General features: G+C 41.2%; 1 protein-coding gene across 2 annotated transcripts; it reads left to right on the forward strand.

Annotated features, from left to right (window-relative positions):
- Positions 1-1,475: 1,475 nt before the first annotated feature.
- Positions 1,476-19,935, forward strand: LOC125463644 (Golgi apparatus membrane protein TVP23 homolog B). 2 transcript variants are annotated; one of them, XM_048555185.1, is made up of 7 exons: positions 1,476-1,557; positions 2,026-2,108; positions 8,654-8,798; positions 10,739-10,828; positions 15,123-15,254; positions 15,734-15,862; positions 19,207-19,935. In XM_048555185.1, the coding sequence occupies exons 1-7, from the start codon at positions 1,546-1,548 to the stop codon at positions 19,234-19,236; spliced, it is 621 nt and encodes a 206-aa protein (XP_048411142.1). In that variant the 5' UTR covers positions 1,476-1,545; the 3' UTR covers positions 19,237-19,935. The 2 variants fall into 2 exon arrangements, with proteins under 2 accessions (XP_048411142.1, XP_048411143.1); XM_048555186.1 differs by lacking the exon at positions 10,739-10,828.
- The last annotated feature ends 320 nt before the right edge of the window (positions 19,936-20,255 follow it).

Here is a 20,255-nt window from a genome sequence, read left to right on the forward strand (position 1 = left end):
AAGTATTTACCCCTCTGGTATTAAACCCAATGCCAATTTACATGTGGCTCAAGCAGTAATCTGGAGACTTATCATTGTGGTTCTGCCATTTAATTTTGCTCGAAACTGCTCATAATCCTTCAGCAGAATTTCCTTCCTAGTTCTACCAAGCTGTTGATGTCTATGTGGGCCATAACATTGGGATATTTCCCCTCATACTCCAAGTCCCGCTCTAGCCCAGAACAGTTGTCCTTGACCTTGGAACTAGGTAGACAAACAAGAGGATAAAGAACACAGCAGACCAGGCAACATCTGAAAGAAAAGAGCAGTCAATGTTTGAGGTAGGAAAAAGGGTTATCCCTGATACATTGACTGCTCCCTTCCTGCAGACGCTGCCTGACCTGATGTTCTCCCAGCCTCGTGTTTATCTACCTTGGATTACAAAATCTGTGGTTTTGTCTCTAACAACCTTGGGGGCTCTGTCTTTGCTGTTTGAGAACCTGTTGTCCCAACTTTCTCTTTCACACTGTTTCAGAAGCTGCTGTCCCTGCTCTATTTCGCACTGTTTCACGCACTGTTGTTCAGGTTCTCGCACATGCTGTTCCAGAAGCTGTTGTCCCTTTTCTCTCCCAGTATCTATAACACTGCTGCACCCGCTCTCTCACGGTACTTCAGAGGCTGCTGGCGCTGCTCTCCTGCCTTTTATGAAATTCATTATATGAATATCCTTGAGGCCTGCTGAACACAATGAAATTGCGGATAACAAAGTGTGGAGCTGGAGCCAGACTTGCTGAGCAGGGAAGGCTGATGTTTCGGTCCTAGACCCTTCTTCAGAAAAACCAAAAGAACTGCGGACGCTGTAAATCAGGAACAAAATTCAAAATTGCTGGAAAAGCTCAGCAAGTCTGGCAGCCTCTGTGTAGGAGAAAACAGAGTTAATGTTTTGAGTCCAGTGACCCTTCCTCAAAACCTGAACCAGACCCAGGGTCTAGGCCCGAAACGTCAGCTTTCCTGCTCCTAAGATGCTGCTTGACCTGCTGTGTTCACCCAGCTTTTCCAGCAACTTTGTTTTTGTTCCTGATTTACAGCATCCACAGTTCTTTTGGTTTTTCTGAAGTGTCTAGGACCAAAACATCAGCCTTTCCTGCTTCTCTGATGCTGCTTGGCCTGCTGTGTTCATCCAGCTCTACACCTTGTCATCTCAGATTCTCCAGCATCTGCAGTTCCTACTATCCCTGAAACAATACACAAGGCTCATTGGATGTCTAGTGTCACACTGAGCCATATGCCCATCTTTGACATGAGCCTGTTAAAGTCTCACCGTACAGCGAGATTCCCAATGTGATGACCAGAACACAGCGACTAGATTCAGACACCTTAAGTGAAATGTGACTCAGCACCAACAACATCAGACATTATCCGGAAGCAGCTCACCGCCTGCGCACTGGTCTCTGTCCGCTCAGGCGCAGCGCGGCCACCTAAACCCAGGGGGCGGGGCGGGACCTGAATGGTAAACAAGGGTCACGTGGTCCGGAAGTTGTTGTCAATGGCGGAGGAGCGAGAAGGATGATGCGGCAGGTGAGGGAAGAGAGAAAGAAACACGGAGGGAGGGATTGATAGAAAGAAACATACAGACAGATATCGATAGAAAGCCAGAGCGGGGGTAAGGATAGATAGACAGGGATGTAGGGAATGGGAGAGAGCGAAGGGCTGAGAGTGGAGTGGGGATTGGGGAAGGAGGGAGGATAAGATGACAAGGTGGAGAGAGGGTAGGGGGTGGGGGAGAGATAAAGCGAGAAGGATAATGGTAGAGGTGGAAGGTAGAGTGACAGGGTGGAGAGGAGAGGGATGTGGATAGAGGGTGGAAAGGGATGTGATAGGGGGTTCTGGGGGCACAGAGACTGCCTATCTCGCCTCCCTGGGTCTGGAACCCTGAGCCCCCCCACCCCCACCTCTGAAGGGCACTGACCTATGACACCCTTAACTCCCACCCTCTTGCTTCACTCACTCAGTCATTTCTGGCTGGCTGTCTTTGCCTTCCTGCAGGAATCCAGTGACGAGGCAGAGGATGTTTCACTTTTTGATGCTGATGATGAAGGACAGAGAAAATCCAAAAGGAAGAGGATCCGGTAATACTGATGGGGTGGGATACTGCAGTCCACATTTGGGTCAGTGGATTTGCATTAACCCTGGTGTCTACTTCTTGGATATCATTGTCATTGACCTGTCTTCACCGTGAGAGACAGGAACAGGAACAGGCTGTTCAGCCCGTCAGCCTGTGCTGCCATTCATAACAGATCCAGCATTCCTCATGTCTGTCTTCCTGCCCTTTCCCCATAATCTCCGATTCTCTTACTGATCAAGATTGTTCTGAAAGCAGCCTGGTTAAGTGAAAAAGTTCACAATATAAAACTTGTTGTGTTTGATACTGCAGCAAGAAACTTTAATGTTTGCCCTGCTCAGTGCCCAAAAATGCACCTACTTCTTCCTTTATTGTATTACCAGAGCAAAGACCAATTTGCCAAGTCAGTTATATATAGTCATCAAATATATTAGAAACATAACTTTCCAGGGAACATAACAGAAACTAATACTGATTTTTTAATACTTGACCCTGTGTGGGCCACAGTTTTGCTTCGGGGAGTAAAAGTCATGCATGGTTTTGCTGAAGCTGTAAATTTTCTCATTGTTCACTTTAGACTGTTTATTGTGTTATTATTCATTGTCAATGCATAGTTAATTTGTCAAATTTTGTCTATAGCCTGTTCATCCGAATAAGTTAGTTTTGACTTCTAAATGTCAAGCTTTTAAATATATCTCTTTTTGTATGTATCATAAGGTTACAAGTAAGGTGTTCGCTGAATTTGCAATGTTTAGCTTGACTATTAAATGCTGCTTCTTTTCTTTGATATATAAGTTGTGCTGTGTTGTAGGTTCGTCAGCTTTTAGGTATGCCTGCTGCTGCTCCTGATCTGTCCCCCTGTACTGTTCATTCAACCAAGGGTTGATTCTCCCAGCTTGATGGTAATGGTAGAGTGTGGGATATGTTGGGCCATGAGGTTTCAGACTGTAGTTAAGTATAACTGAGGCTGTTAATAGCCCTTAGTGTTCTATGGATGCCTAGTTTTGAGTTGCTACAGCTATTCTGAAATCTATTCCATTCAATACAGTGGTGATGCCACATGACCTCAGTTTAACATGGGACTTTTGTCTCCACAAGGACAGTCAGGTAGTCACTTTCACCAATATTATTATGGGCAGATGCATCTGTAACATGTAGATAGCTGAGGATAAGGTCAATTGTTGGTTCCCTTGCAACCTGTCACAGTCTAGCGGCAATGCCCTTTAAAACTCAGCCGGCTTGGTCAGTAATGGCACTTCTGAGCAACTCTTCATTATGAACATTGAAGTCCCTTGCTCATGGTAGGCTCTGCACCCATGCCACCTCATGCTCTGTCCATGGAGGAGTACTGATTCATCAGTCAGTATAAATGAGCAGGAGGGTGTTCCCTTGCCCATGTTTGACTTAATGCTATGAGATTTCTTGGTATCTGGAGTCAATGTTAAGGATTCCCAGACAATTCCATTCTGACTTTATGCCATTGTGTCACCACCTCTGTTGGGTCTGTCTTGCCAGTGGCCTGGGGCATATTTGGGGTAGTGATGCCCATGACAGTATAAGATATGATTCCATGAAAATAGCTGTCAGGCTGTTGCTTGACTGACCTGTGAGGCAGTTCTTCTGGTTTTGCCTCTGGACCCCAGATGTTGTTGAAGAGATCTTGCAGGGTTGACAGGGCTGTGTATGCCTTTGCCATATCCAATGTCTACGTTAATGTTAGATGCTTCCTTAATAGCTCTTCTGAAGTGGTTTGATACAACAGAGTGTCCATTTCAAAGGGCTATGATATGGGGCCATACCAAGTAAAGACAGATTTGTTGTTTCACACCGATATTAGTGAGCTAGAAGAGTTTTAATGACAAACATTAAAAGCTTCATGGTCATAATCACTGGATCTAGCCTTTAATTTAAGATTTATTAATTGAATTTAAATTCCAACCGTATCCTCAGAGCTTTAACCTTGGCCTCTGAACTGCTAATCAGTGACGTTGCTGCCGTCCCATTGACCCCCCCCCCCCCCGACCCCATAGCTAATAATGTTTTGTTACTTTTGTCTTTGGTTACCGTCCAATGTACTTTGTCAACAAAACCTTAATTGTTTCTGCTTAAACTTGTCTTTGGCTCTGATTAGTTTGACTTGTGTGATCAGGCATTGGCAATTTTGCACGTGCAATGTCATGAAATTTTGACTCACCTTCAAAATGTAGGTGCTAAGTAAATATTTAAATAAAGTTTATTGTCATGCTTTTGAATTCTTAGGAGTTTCTTATTACAGACTGCTTGTTGCGGATAACTGTAAGCTTGTAGCTCTGTTCGGAATGAGGCGAGTTCAGTTGTTGCGCTTTGGCAGCGTTGGATCATGGAATCACCCCAATGTCCGATTTCAGAATAGGAAGGGTGCAGAAATTTCTGAAGTTACCTTTGGTGTGTCGTTAATTTAAATACGACTGTTGAGACTTTGCATTGCTTAACGTTGTGAGAGAACACAATATAATGCCAGAACAAAATAGAGTGAGCTTCTTTGGAGGAAGGAATCTGCTTTACCTTTGCTGTGGAATTGGCCTCCAGATATTTGCCTTCCAAACTTTGCTGCAAAATTCTTCGGCCTTTGTTATTTATATTGAACTTTATGTGAAAGTGTGTGCAAAGTTGTTATTGTATTCTTAAACAATCAAAGTAGTGAAAATCTTCCTTGCATAATATCACTTTAAATGCACTGAACTTTTGTCAAGTTGAACAATGTTATAAACATTCCGCCGTACTTATAGTAGACAGACGAAATTTCCCAACAAACTTGTTCTGTCAAAAAGTGAAACTATATTTGTTTGACTTGCAATACATTAGGGTTCAACACAATGTGAAAGAAGACTTTTCACTCAGAGCATTGGATGTTTTCTAGAGATTAGGGGCTGCTGTTTAAGGTCCAAATGTGCAAAAATTTGGAGTTGTTTGATAGGTGGCAGGAAACCAAAATAAAAGTGCAATGTGTCTGTTCATGCAGTGGTTGAAGTTGGAAAAAATGCATTAACATATTATTTTTGGATTAACCAGCTTGATTCAACATGTATAGTGATGACCTATACGAGCTGATTTTTAACTCTAGCATTTAAAGGGATCGATTTGATGGATTTTGGATCGGGGAGCTTACAGCTCTCTTTATAGGTCTGTTTCTGCTGCAAGTTCATGGAGTGGACACCTTTGTAGTGGGTGAAAGCTTTGGCTGATCTGCAAGTGCCTTTAATGTATGCAGTTGATGATGCCTTGATAGAGGGAAGGCTGTCTGTAACTCTGAATCTGAGTGTCCGCTCACCCTGGCTGGCATCATCAGTGACAAAGTTGACATAACTATCTCTCCTCTCAAACAAGCCGCCAATAACTTGTCTAATGCATGGTTAGCTGTTGACCCAGTGATATTCAGTAAGTGTTTTCTGTAGAACCCCTGGAATGAACTTGAGGTAAAGGGAGTTGAGGGCAGTGGTGACTTTAACACTTAAATTAAGATGATGCAGATCTGTTCTGGTGTGCTGCAAATGTTTGCCACCACTAGAGAATAAGGGCTTGAAGCGCTTGAGATCCTGGTAATTCAATGTGTCAAAGGACCTTATCCTCCTGTTGGGATCTGCACCTCTCTGCTCATTCCCAATCCCTCCAGTGAGGAGTAAATACTTTCAGCTAGTGCTGTTCTTCTTTTGTTGATGATATTATAGGTTAATTTAGTCTTCATCAGCGATCTCAATCTAAACAGCATATGTGACATGAATGCCGATCTCAGTAGTTGAAGTGGCGATCTGGCATACAAATCTCAAGTTGTCCAAGTGACCTCCCAGTACCAGTACTGTGAACAAAGTCTCAATGAGCAGGTGGCAGCTATGAGACTCCAGTACTTATTGACCTGGTTGTCCTTCGCAGCTTTAACTCAGGGTACCAAATGCATCGCAGCGTCTTGTGGTGCAGTGATAGTGTCCCACTTTCTCGGCCAGATGGTCCTACCTGCCATGGAAGTGTGTCATAACATATCCGAGCAAGTCACTTAGTAGCACAATGGTAGAGCCCATGCTCTGAGCTATGTCGTCAAGGATCAAGTTTCACCTACTCCAGAGATGTATTATAATGTCTGTTAACAGTTTGATTTAGAAAATATTTACAAAATGCAAGAGGGTGGTGGGCCAAAAGAGCCTGTGAGAAATCAAAGGCAGTGATGAAAAGTCATCCTGTACTTACTAGATAGTATATGGCTCCTGCATTTTCCATATGAGGCTGAACATTTTGAAAATGCAAGTGTCACTAAAAGTGGTGGCAAATTAATGCATAGGTCTGATTGCAGGAATAGTGGGTGTCGATGGCGCAGAATCTCTGAGGGGCTGCCCCTCGTATCACAGGTTCTGTTTTCCCCAAGCTCATTGCCTCAACTCCTAAATCACAGGTTCCATCTTTGCTGATATAGCCATCCATCCAGGGACTCATGGTATGACTGACACTTAGCTACACTTTCTTTCTCTTTCGCTCACTCTCTCTCTCTCACACACAGGCTGGGGCTCTTGGCTCACCATTTTTGCAGCAACAGTTTGGGTGAGTTTGTGTGATTCCATTTGAAGTGAGGTGAGAGATGGAGAGAATTTTCAGAAGTGCTGATTACGAAGAGTGTTAGGATTTCTGATCATTGTAGTGCCATTCCTTATCTGATGGTTAGTTTGGAGCTGCAACATCAATGATGTGCATTCTCCTTGCTGCACAGCTGGATCTTTGAAAGTCAGCATCCTGTTGTATTCTTCAGCGTTCACTTCAGACTGGTAGTGGAAGAAGCTTGAAGTTTGTAGAGCAAAAGCATAGAATGTTGGAGAGTGCGATTTGCTTGTGATTATTTTTGAAAGGGCTGCAGGTGTAAGACTCATTTACAATAAAGTACCTTGTGTTACATAATTAGGTGTTTCATTTTGGAAACCTGTGTAAAGACAATGTATTTTTAGTTCCTCTGTTTTTGAACTGCACACACAAAGAAGATATTGCTTTAAACTAAAGAGAAGTCTGCAACTTTTAAAATAATGTTTACTGGAACACATTGGGGTGTATGAAGTGTTCTGTTTTTCTTGGAAAGTGAGAGCAAAAGCAGACAGCAAGAGCCAACGGGTTGTGAGCTAAAGGAAAACTACTAGACAACAATGTTCTGTTTGACTCCTGTGGAGTCCATGGCCATGGTGAGTCCACGACCCATGGCTCGTGCAGGGCCACTGTAGCTGAGAACCATCTAATCTGCAAAGAGAAAGCACAGGAAGATCTGTCTCTGTTTCTCTCTCATGTGGAGATCTGGAAAGTCTCCAACAACAGCTAATTGACTTCCAGCCAATCTGGTGTTGAAGGAGGAATAAAACGCCTTTGAAGACAGTGAAAGGACGAATTCTCAACCAGTGAATGAAAGGGAGCATCTTCAACCTCATTTTACAAGCAAAAAAACTAAAGTAGAATAGAAAGAAAGTAGCACGTTGAATCCTATGGTCCAGACTGGTGCTATCTAACTGTCTTTCACAATTTAGTTTTTTTTTTCTGTTTTGTGAAGGGGATTTTAATGATGGGAGTGAGTTTAAGTTTGACTTGCAACTAAGTAATTCATAATTTCTAATTGTCATTGGTTGCAGACAATTTGCATGTAATAAACAATTATTTTATTATGTTCAGAAAACTAACTTGTATTTTCTTTGATCATGAGCTTGTCAGTCAGGTAAATCAGGCACCTTGGAGAGTTTAATCAAACTTTTTCACAAATGTGATGACCCTAGGAATAATGGAGCTCAATTTCCAGCAAACTGTCCCAGACAGTCATGACATAATGTACAAGTGATGATAAGTGATGATTCATGATCAATTAACAAAACATGTTCTTTATAAAATAAGTTTATAGGAAAGTGTTGCCTCAATTCTAAGTTAAAATATTTAGTATTATACAGATACTCTATGCTATCTTACCTATCTAAAACACAGAACTGTTAAAGGATTTCAACAGAAGTACAGGGGGTAATATAACTACATAGCTATGTAATTTAATAAAGGAGTTTGTGAGAATTAAAGAAGAAAAGTCCTGAAAACCAAACAATAGGCCTTGAGAAAAATTATTTTCATCCCTGATTAATGTCCCTCAGTTGCTGTGTTCTTACCTTACTTTCACTGGTGACTTCTGGGAAACCTGTGCATCAATAGGTAAATTCCAAAACATGTTAATATCATTGCAGTTAACTTATTAAAGTTCACAGTTTGCCTCTTAAATTTCCTGCATGCAGTTTAAAACACTGTAGATACTTATGGAATATGGTGGTTTGGAGTCAATGTGCGGATGTATTGTACAGTTTCCTCCTTTTTAATTCTCCCTTCCACAGGGTAACGTCTGTCTCTGACACTGTTTTGTATTATTTGTAACAGTGCAATGTTTAAACTGTTGAATAAAGTTGTAATTTCTAGCCATGAATTATCCCGCACGGGTTGGTGTGTATATATATGCAGTTGCAGTAGTGAATTGCTAGAGATCAGTGGATTTACTGAAAACAAATTCTCTTCTTCAAGGCATCCAGTGGCTTGCTTCTTCCACCTGTTTTTCCGGATTAGTGCAATAGTTGTCTACCTTCTTTGTGAATTTCTGAGCAATAGCTTCATTGCCTGCTTTGTGACAATAATATTGCTTCTATCATGTGACTTCTGGACTGTAAAAGTAAGTAACCTTTGGAATATCGAATTTCAACATTCATTAAAAGAAAATTGTCTGTTTTGTTGAACACTGTTGCTTGTGAATTGTGACCTATCCAGTGCAATGTTCCAACTCGATAATTGTAAGAAAAATATATTACAACAACTGTTCAGTAACAATTTCTTTTAGGAGTTAGAAAAGGCCAATTTGTAACATGTGACTTTTTTCATTGGTTTTAAGTCTCCAAAACTCACCATATCCCTCAATATTTTCTCTTCACCCAGACATATGTCTAATTGCAACTAAAACTCAGCTATTTGTTTCATTTGCTTCACTATTAATTTATTCTTTATGTCAAATGCATTGTTATAAAAGAGCAGGTAAGGTGATTGTGTTTTTCCCCTCTTCCTTTTGGGTTTCCTTGTTTTTAATCTTTTCTGGCGTTTAAATCTTAGCAGTTTGCCAATCTGGTGCTTGCATTCAGGCTTGTGTGACTTTTGTTTGGAAATGAGTGGAATAGGCAATATGTGGCATGGCTTGGAGGTCACTGAGGCGCCTGGGGTCTCATGAATGTGTGGTTCAATGGCTTTATCTTTTTCACTAATTAAATACAGGAGCCCTATGGTGCAGAAAGAGGCTATTCGGCCCATCGAGTCTGCACCGAAGATCATTCCACCCAGACCTACCTTCCACCCCTATTCCCATAACTCTGCATTTACGATGGTTAATCCACCTATCCTGCACATCCCAGGGCACTACAGGGCAATTTAGCATGGCCAATCCACCTAACCTGCATGTCTTTGGACTGTGGAAGGAAACTCACATGGACACTGAGAGAACATTTAAACCCCATGCAGACAGTCACCCAAGGCTGGAATTGAACCCGGTCCCTGGTGTTGTGAGGCAGCATGCTAATCACTGCCACTGTGCTGCATTGTAATGTGAGTGGTGAGCTTTAGTTATGTAGTTACAATGTTGCTATAGGAATGCAATGGCTAGGATTTTACAGTTGTAATGACAGTAAAATTGAAACTGTTTACTGCGATTATGCTGTAAAATTCTAGACATTACTGTCAGTGATACCACTCTGTTGTGGATATGAATCCTAGAAATTAAATCAATTCAATTGATTTCTATTTTGTAGGCTGTAATCTCACAGAACCACCCCAAAAAATCTAACTGCTTGCAATAGATGCAACAGGGTTTTTAATAGCATGACAAGTTATTATCGCTGCTGACCAAACTCTCTGACCCTGAAAAAGTACCACTTATATTGCAAAATGTTCACTTATAGTGTGGATCAGAGAAACTTTTGTGGATTTTTAAAAATAGTTTTTGACATTATTCCTCTCTGTCTCAATCTTTATTTTCATTTCTTTAAAACTATCCAAAATAAGTGAAAGTACCTGAGAGAAGCCTGCAGTGTGATTGTCTACACCCTGTGAAGAGCATTCCACCCAGACTCGTCCCCTGTCGTCCATCCTCTCCTCCATCCTCTCCCTCTAACTCTGCGTTTCCATGGCAAATCCACCTAGTCTGCACATCCTAACCTAAGCTGCACTGCTTTGGACTGTGGGAGCAATCCCACACATGCACGGGGAGACTGTGCAAACAGACAGTTACCTGAGGGTAGAGAATCAAACCGTGTCCCTGGCGCACTGAGGCCCCACGCTGCCTCTTCCTGTACAGATTTTATCAAACTAATATGTAGCAGTTCTGTTTGTTATCTACTATTTGAAGTTGGCTGTCCAATTTACAAATGAGTCTGAACATTGCTATGGCATATTTGAATTGGTGAACTGTTTTAAATCTTGAGAGATAAATCTTTAAGGTATGTTCAGCTTAGAAAGAAAACTCAATGTTCACGTGGGATATATATGGAAATTTATTGTGCTTGCACAGTATATATTAATGTGCAAATATACTGTTCCAATGATCCTGCGCTGTTTGTATCTCTGGTCCAGAATATCACTGGTAGATTACTGGTGGGGTTACGCTGGTGGAACCAGGTTGATGATGATGGAAAGAGTCACTGGGTCTTTGAGGCGAAGAAGGTATGACAAAAGTGGTTTATTTTATTTAGAGGAGACCAAAAAGTAAGAGTGTGTGTGTGTGTGTGTGTGTGTGTGTGTGTGTGTGTGTAGGGGCAGGGGTAGACCATCCAGGTCTGTTGAGCCTGCTGTGCCATTCAGTCCCCCCATGGCCGATCTTGGACTTCTGTTCCAATTTCCTGTTCTGTATAGTCAATGACGGAGCATCTTCAACCTCCTTGGGTAGAGAATTACAAAGATTCACAACCCTTTGAGTGAAGAAACTTATCTTGGTCCTAACTGATTGACCCCTTATTCTGTGACTGTGACTCCATGTTTTGGATTCCTGAAGGAGCAGCAACAATCTGTCTGCCCTGTCCAGCTCCTTCCAAATTATGAATTTCCATTGAGACCGCCTCTTATTTTTCGAAACGCCAGAGAAAGTAGGCCCAATTTACCCTTTCTCATCACAGGACAGCTGTCTCATCCCAGACCCCAACTATGACTTTTTGCTGTACTGACTCCAATGCAAGTATCCCTTTGTTAAAAAATAGAAACTAAAACTGTACACGCTGCTGTGGGTGTGGCCTCACCAAAACTTTGTATCAATGTAACAAGACTTACTTATTCTTATACTCTAGTCTCTAATAAACCGTTTACCTCCCTAATTTCTTGCTGCACCTGCTTGTTAACTTGTGATTTCTTTTTATGAGCACACCCATTTACCATCTGGGGGGGAGAAATCTGCTTTTCATTTCTTATGATCAGTGAATAGCCTCTCATTTCCCTGTGTTTCTAACCACTTCTGCCATCATTTCCACCCACTGTCTGTATCTCTTTGCAATCTCTGTGTCCTTGTCTTACCTTGTGTTTCCACCTCACTTGGTATGGTCAACAAACATGGATACATTACTTTCTGTCTCTGTCTAAATCTAATACAGATAGTAAATAGCTGAGGCTGTAGTATTTATCCATGTGACACTCCACCAATCACCGCTTTCAACTGGAGGAGGTGCAAAAGAGATTCACTAGGTTGATTCCAGGGTTGGGGCGGTTGATAATGAGGGATTATATTCAGTGGAATTCAGACAAATGAGGGGGACGTGGGGTTGGGAATCTGAGAGAAACATACAATTATGAAGAGAATAGATAATATAGAAGCAGGGAGATTGTTTCTACTGGCAGGGGACAAGAACAAGAACAAGAGGGCATAGCCTCAAAATTAGGGGGACTAGATTTAGGAATGAATTGAGGAGGAACTCCTTCACCCAAAGGGTTGTCAATCTGTGGGATTCCCTGCTCGGTCAAGTAGTTGAGGCTACCTCATTGAATGTTTTTAAAGCTAAGACAGATAATCTTTTGAATAGTAAAGGAATTAAAAGTTACGGTGAGAAGGTGGGTAAATGGAACTGAGACCATGAAAAGGCCAGCCATGATCTTATTGAATGGCAGGGCAGGCTTGAAGGGTCAGATGGCCTACTCTTGCTCCTGGCTCTTATGTAACTTGAGAATGGTCCATGATTCATTATTCTTTGCCTGTTGTTTATTAGTCTATTTCCCCATTTGAATTTGGCCAGTTCTCTCCTGTCTATGTAATTGGCTTTGTTTAAGTTTACATTTCTTGTTTGTTATTGAAATATGTTGCTTATAAACCCATGTGGAATTCCCTTGTACAATGATTGCTAGTTCCCAGTTTTACTTTTTGAGATTGCTAATTATCATTACACAATATTAGACATAAAATAGCTTTAGCCTGAGTTGTTTCCACAATATGTTGCTCCAAGGAACTGTCACAAAAACCTCGTCTTCCAGGTCACCATTGCCAATTTGATTAGTACAGTCTTTGAAACATAAAGTCCTACACGATTATTCCATTGCTTTTGTGGCACACTGTAATAATTTCTTGTCTTACCTTTATTTAGAGTTTGATTACAAGCATGCAGCCACTATGTCAACCACCCCACAATTTCAATGAACATCTTTTTGAGAAGATTTGTAGCTGGGGTTGTGGATGAGGTTGAAGATTTGTTCGCTGAGCCGATGTGTTTGATTGCAGACGTTTTGTTACCCTAGGCAACATCATCAGTGCACCTCCAGTGAAGCATTGGAGTTCTGTCCCACTTGTTATTGATGTGCCTCAGTTTGCTGGGGTGGTTGGTATTTTTTTTCTGGTTCTGTTTATTAGTGGTTTGTATATCAAGTCCAGTTCAATGTTTGTTGCAGAAGTTCCCGTTGGAATGTGACGTTTCCAGGACTTCCCTGGCGTGTCTCTGTGCTATTATTGGATGTGTTGTCCCAGTCGAATTTGTGTCCTTCTTTGTCCAGATATACTTTGACCAGTGAGAATTGGTTAAATCTCTTGGTGGCTAGTTGGTGTTCAGCTGTTCTTATTGTCAGTTTTCTTCCAGTTTGGCCTGTGTAATGTTTCTCACAGTCTTTGCCTGGTATTTTGTATATTACATTAGTTTTATTGGCTGTGGGTATGGGGTTCTGTACGTTCGTCAGTAGCTGTCACAGGGTGGTTGTTGGTTTGTGGGCTACCCACTATATAACGCAAACTCTGGGTCTGCCAAGTAGATGGCACCTTCGTGATTATCAAAAGCACAAGAATAGAAGAAATCCACTGACACAAACAACATCCTCACTGGAATAAAATTCACAAAAGAAGAAGAGAACAATAACTGACGACCCTTCCTAGACATAAAGGTAGAATGCAAGAACAACAAGGAACTTCAGACTAGCGTATATAGAAAGACCACACATATGGACCAGGTACTTAATTACTCCAACAACCACCCTGAATAGCCCACATCACACTGCAGTGATCCGGAGTTGCGCAAAACAGAACAGGAACACTTATATGGAGTTTTTAAAAGGAATGGATACCCAAAAAGCACATTCTGCCATTACCTCTGCGACAGACCACAACAAGAAGACACAACATGGCCAGTCACTAGTCCCCCTCCTGTACATCAGAGATGACCGCAAGACTACTCAGACCCCTAGGTACCAGGGTAGCCCACAAACCAATAACCATCCTGCGACAGTTACTGATGAACATAAAGGACCCCATGCCTACAACCAGTAAAAATAATGTAATATACAAAATACCATGCAAGGACTGTGAGAAACATTTCAAAGGCTGGAAGAAAACTGACAATAAGGATACATGGACACCAACTAGCCACTAAGAGACATGACCAATTCCCACTGGTCTCAGTACACATGGACAAAGAAGGACACAAATTTGACTGGGTCAACTCATCCATGACAGCACCAGGCAAACAGGGATATGCCAGAGAATTCCTGAAGGCGAGGTATTCCTACTGGAACTTCAACGAACACACTGGACTGGACTAGTTGGCACAACATTGAGGGCTGAGTAGTCTGTACTGTGCTGTAATGTTCTACGCTCTATGTTCTAAACACCTGATATACAAACCACTGAAAAACAGAACAGGAAGTAATGCCAATCACCCCAGCAAACCAAGGCATGTAAATAACGAGGGGGAACAGAACATCAACACTTCACCGGAGTGCACTGACGATGTTACCCAGCAGGGTGATTAAACGACTGCAATCAAACACACAGGTTCAGGGAGCAAGTCTACAAGCTCATCAATAAACACCCATTTTATATATGAGCTTATGAATCCAATTTAACACCCACTGTCTGCATTGAATTAGTACAATTAGTGTAATTAGTACACCACAATACAATTAATTGTGGGCAAGGGCTCTTGTCGCTCAGTGGTAGTATCTTCATCTCTGGTCTAGGAGGTCTAGGTTCAGGTCCCATCTGCTTTAGAGGTATGTAGCAACATTCCTGTGCAGGTTCATTTGAAAATATCTTCAGAGTAAGCACTTTGGTGATCATGTAAGTTGAGACTTGAGCAGCATGCATGATACTATAGCGTAGGTCCCATTATGGTTCCTTCTTGTACAGTCTGGTTCATTGGTAGGATGTGAGCACTGCTGTGATATAAACCAGTATTCCTCTGTTAAAATGGACATTTTGTATAGAACAAAGAAACTTCATAAGGTGTTTCCTTATTGATCATCCAAGTAAATCAACCTAGAAAGACAGTTCAACTTGAATAAACACGAGCATTGCGCAGTACTTTTCGACAAACATGTTATGTTGAAAAGCTAAAATGCTTAAGTATAATTCTTAAACTATTTACACAGATGTTATTTGAAATTGAAATATGTTAACCCAAGCATGCTAAGCGTTGATCCCAAAAGATCTGAAGGAAGAGTAGAATGTTTAATTATTCTGTTACAAATTATAGAATCTTTCTCTGTTTGTTTTTCTTAGCCTTCAAGTCAAGGGAAAAGAGTTTCTTCCGAAGCAGAATCCAAAATCTTCTGGTTAGGATTAATCATTTGCCCCATTCTGTGGGTCATTTTTGTCTTCAGCACATTCTTTTCCTTTAAGCTGAAATGGTTGGTAAGTTTTTGACTGTTGGCTTAATGTGATCATGTGGTTTAGATATTTGCGATGAAAAATTGTGTTGATCATTTTTAATGTATTTGTGTGAATGCAAGTGCTACAAATAAGTTTTCTTTTATCTTTTTCTTGGGGGCTTACAATGCAGAGAAAGATTGTTCTACATATGTCATTAAATATTGCTTTAAAAATTCATGCCATTCTTGACATAAATTTGGATTGATAGGGGTGGAGGGGGTGGGGAACAATAATAAATTAAGGGCCAGACACTGCAGATGCTGGAATTCTGAACCAAATACTGAAATTGCTGGAGAAATCCATTGGGTCAGGCAGCATCTGTGCAGAGGGGAATAAACAATATTAATAATGCAGTGATGTTATTCTGCACTCAGCTTTGCAAAATAAGTGGTACAAGGTGTGCATTATTTTATGTGGCATATTTATGGGGTGTTCTTACCATTTTTCTTCCTTTGGAATAGGCTGTGGTTATCATGGGTGTTGCGCTTCAAGGATCAAATCTCTATGGTTATATAAAGTGTAAAATAGGAAGTGGGAAAAATCTAACTAGCATGGCTACCTCCTATCTGGGCCGCCAGTTTTTCAAGACGGTGAGTTTATTTTGAGACTCCTGTGTTACTTCGTGACATTGCAGTGAGACGTTTACTCTTGTTATTACATTTAATTTGTAGGACTATTGTTATGACTATTGGTTCAACTATTGATGGAGAGCATTAACTTTAAAAAGTACTTTACAGTATGAGAAAACTAAAATTACCATAGCCTAAGCATTACTTAGTAGGTAATTACATTCCTAAACTCTGAACTCCAAAAAAAATCTGCATTTGTATGCTGACATGACCAATAACCCCACACCATATATACATGGTCCAGTACACACTCCACAGAATTACAGTCTTTCACATACAACAGTCCAAAGTCACTCCCAACTTGCTATGGGTTCATTTCTTCCTCTTTGACTGAAAAAAGTCGTGTGGCTCAGTTTTCTGAGGATTCAAAAATGGACTTCAGCAGGAGGGCTCATTCGGATGACTTATGATCTCTGCCATGCCAGGATGAATTTCTGCAGGTGCCTCTTTACACGGAGGACATGCTTGTATGAGCCATCTGCCCAGTAGTTCGCAGTGAACAACTTTTTTCATGCTGTGCACACTCCCTGTTTTGCTGTCTGTACCACCCTCTGTCACTCGTTCTCTGCCCTACCCTCACCCTCGCCCTCACTGTATGCTCCACCCTCAGTCTGGAATGGAAAGCCCATTTCAGTAATGATGCCAATGTCAACTATCATCACATGTTGTAAAAATTCTTCTGGCTTCCTAATGTCCTGTAGGAAAGGAAATCTGCCATAGTTGTGTGGTCTGGTCATTTGTGGCTCCACAACAATGTGGCTGGTCCTTAATTGCTTTCGGAAATGGCTGAGCACCCCTCTGATTGCAAGGGTAATTAGAGATGGGAAACAAATGTTGCCCTTATCAGTGACAGCCGCATCCCATGAAAGGATTTTTAAAATGGTGGGGTGGGGATTGCAATAGTTGTTAAAGTTAAAGACTTTTTCAATCATGTATGCAATCTGACTGCTTTAAAGTGGTGTAATATGGTTGGACAATTTCAAATTACACCTCTCCAACTCCTGAATCATTAGCTTGACATTATGTTGAGTGGAGCAGGTCAAATTAAAATATACCTTACAAACTGTGTTCAGAACCATTTCAGTGTTGATGCGATATGATTACAGATGTGGAGATCAAGGTTGCAAATGATGATTTATGAGCAGTATATTTAGATCTATTGCAGCAACAGCAGCCCATTAATCTAGCAGTTCCAGTAAATCGGTTGTTCCCGCACCCAAGGGACTGCACAAGGCCTGTTTAATCTACATGGACAAATCATAAATGATCTTGACTGGATGCAACATGATGAGTAATGAAAAGTTTTTTTTGTTGAGAGCTAACCAGGACTCCAAGGTCTGTACAGTTTCCTGTACAGAATAATCTGGAGTATGCACATTGATAGCTAATTCTGAAAGTGAAGCAATAATTCATTTATCATGGTGTTAGTGAAGCTGTCAGTACTGGAGGTCAGCACTACTTATTTGCAGCATTTGTGTAAAATGACTCAGTTTAAAACCATTTTAATTTGCATTTTGGTGCCTGACTGAGGAAGCCTGGGAATGAACACCTGACAGCACCTGGTGATAGAGCTGTTATATATGTAGACTTAGTGTGGTTGGGGCTGTTGTGGTGCAGTGGTAGTGTCCCTATCTCTGGACATTGAGGCCAAAGTTCGAGTCCCACCTGCTGCAGAGTTGTGTAACAACATCCGTGAATGGGTTGTTTAGTAAATAGCTGGAAGCAGAGCGTGTGCCAGGTTTTGTTTGAATGAGATAAATGACAAATTTTGTCTATTCTCATGAAAATTTTCCCTAATCGATGTCAGGATAAGGAGGATGAAAGTTTTTTTTAATGAATTGCTCACAGGTCATGGGCATCACAGGCTAGGACACTATTACTGCCCGTTCTTAAATCCCCTTGAGAAGGTGGATTGCTGCTACCTTGAACTTCTGCAGTCCTTGGGGTGTGGGTGCACTCACAATGCTACAGCTAAGAAAGCTGCAGGATTTTTACCCATTGACCAAACAAAAAGTGGTATAGTTCAAGTTACGATGCTGTGTGACTTGGAGGGGAACTTAGAGGCTGATGCTACAAGTGCACCTGCTGCCCATTTCTTAACAGGTGATATAAGTTACAGGTTTGGGAAGTGTTGCGAAACGAGCCTCTGTGAATTACTGCAATGTATCTTCTGGACGTTATAGGTTGCTCCAGTATATGTCAGTGGTGAAGGGAGTGAATGTAGATGGTAATGGATGGAATGTTCAGTCAAGCCACCTATTTTGTTCTGGGTGGTGTTGAGTTTCTTGAGTGTTGTTGGAGCTGCACCCACCCAGGAAGTGTTGACAATTCCATCACACTCCTGACTTGTGCCTTGGATGGTGGATGGGCTTTGGGGAATTGAGAGGTGAGTCACTTGCTGCAAGACTCCTAGCCTGTCACCTGTGCTTGTCGTATTTATGTTGATAGTTCAGTTCAGTTCAATATCTGGTCAGTGGTAACACTCAGAATGTTGAGACTCAGCAATGATAACACCAGTGAATTTCAAAGGGAGATGGTTAGCTTTTGTCTTATTGGAGATTATGTGGCACTTGTGAATTGCCATTTAGACTAAACTTGGGTATTAATTAGGTCTTGCTGTACACAAGCACAGACTGTGCCTGTCAGTATAGTGTGGAGCCGGAGGAACGCAGCAGGCCAGGCAGCGTCAGAGGAGCACGAAAGCTGATGTTTTGGGTTTATATTCTTTATCGGGCCCTGAGGGTGTAAACCCGAAACATCAACTTTCCTGCTCCTCTGCTGCTGCTGTGTTCCTCCAGCTCCACACTAGACTGACTCTGATTCTTGTATCTCCAGTTCTTGCTATCTCACAGACTGTGCCTGTACCTGAGAAGTTAGGAATAGTGATCAACGTTTTACAATAATCAGTGACGGAGATGATTAACCCCCAACAACCACAATCATTGTTCTTTGTGTGAAATAGGGAGCTTTCCCTTGATTTCCGTTGACTGCAGTTATGCTAAGGCACTCTGTCAAATGCTACCTTGATTTCGTGCAGTCACTTGCATCTCTGTTCTTCAGTTCCATGTTGGACCAAAGCTGCAGTGAGGTCAGGAACTTAGTGGTGCTCGCTGAACCCAAACTGAGTGTCACTGAGCTGGTTATTACTTAATGGTGTGATGGTGAAAGTGACTGTCTAATTGTTGATATGCAGCTAACAACGTACAGATCATATCTTGATAGATTGCTACAATTTGCCCAACCAAGAATAGAGATTTGTTTGAGGAGCCTGTCTGATGAAGGTCTTATCCTGTTTGACATTACAGGCAATGAAGAAAGAAAACACAGAATCTTAAAAGAAGCATCGAGTTTTGGAAAAGAAGCTTGACATGTCTTTTGTATTGTGAATTTTGGAACTCTTTTGTTGAAGATTGGCCTTTGTACGTGTTTTTCCCTCTTTAATGTTCAAGAATCCATTTTGGGAAAATACAAAGATCAGATAAAATTACAATCATCTCATGATTTGTAGCTTTTCTTCCATTCTATTAATTATGAATTGAAAGTTACTATTGTCTGTCTTAACTTGGACTGATTTAATTGTGCTCGAGTCTGAAGTGAGCAAATTTAATTTTAGAATAATTTCTGATTTTGTTTTTCTTGATAAATAAACTATGTCTGGCGGAGGAATGGGTGAGAGAAGGAGATATCTTTAATATTCCTCGGGGTGGGGAAGAACTAGCTCAACTTTTAAACTTTTATAATAAAAATCACAATGATATTTTAATGAGGGAAATTGTATTTAGAAAATGTCCTTTCTAATAAAATGATAGCCTGAGCGATCTGTGAAGCATTTGAGCTCTTTAAGGAGAATGTATATACTTAAAGAATATCCTTTGTATGAACATAAAACAGCCAGAGGAAAGCAGTTTCCAATTTATAATGTTATAGCAATAAATTCATGTTTAAATGCATGACATGTAATACATCACAGTAAATGAAAATATTTACTTTTGTACAGATGTGATTGTGCAAACATTAAAACAGAATTTGGACAATTTTTGACTGCAATTGAAGCTATTAGATTTAGTCAGGAAATTACCCTCTTAAAGGAAATACTCTGGAGTTTCAGCTGATGTGCAGCTTACAGATAAACACCAGATAGTTACCACACAATGTGTGTAAATGTGACACAAAAGTGAAGTACTGCAGATGTGGGAAACCTGGAAGTACTCAACAGGATAGGCAGCATCTGTGGAGAGAGATAGAGTCAAGGTTTTAGCTTGGGGTGTCCATTCTTTAGAACTGAAGGCTGTGGCAAGGGAAGAATCAGGAATGAAGGTTTATTCATGGAAGAGTCAGAAGCCAAGCCGGTCCC

The sequence above is a fragment of the Stegostoma tigrinum genome, chromosome 22 (assembly GCF_030684315.1).
Source record: "Stegostoma tigrinum isolate sSteTig4 chromosome 22, sSteTig4.hap1, whole genome shotgun sequence".
NCBI classification, from domain to species: domain Eukaryota; kingdom Metazoa; phylum Chordata; class Chondrichthyes; order Orectolobiformes; family Stegostomatidae; genus Stegostoma; species Stegostoma tigrinum.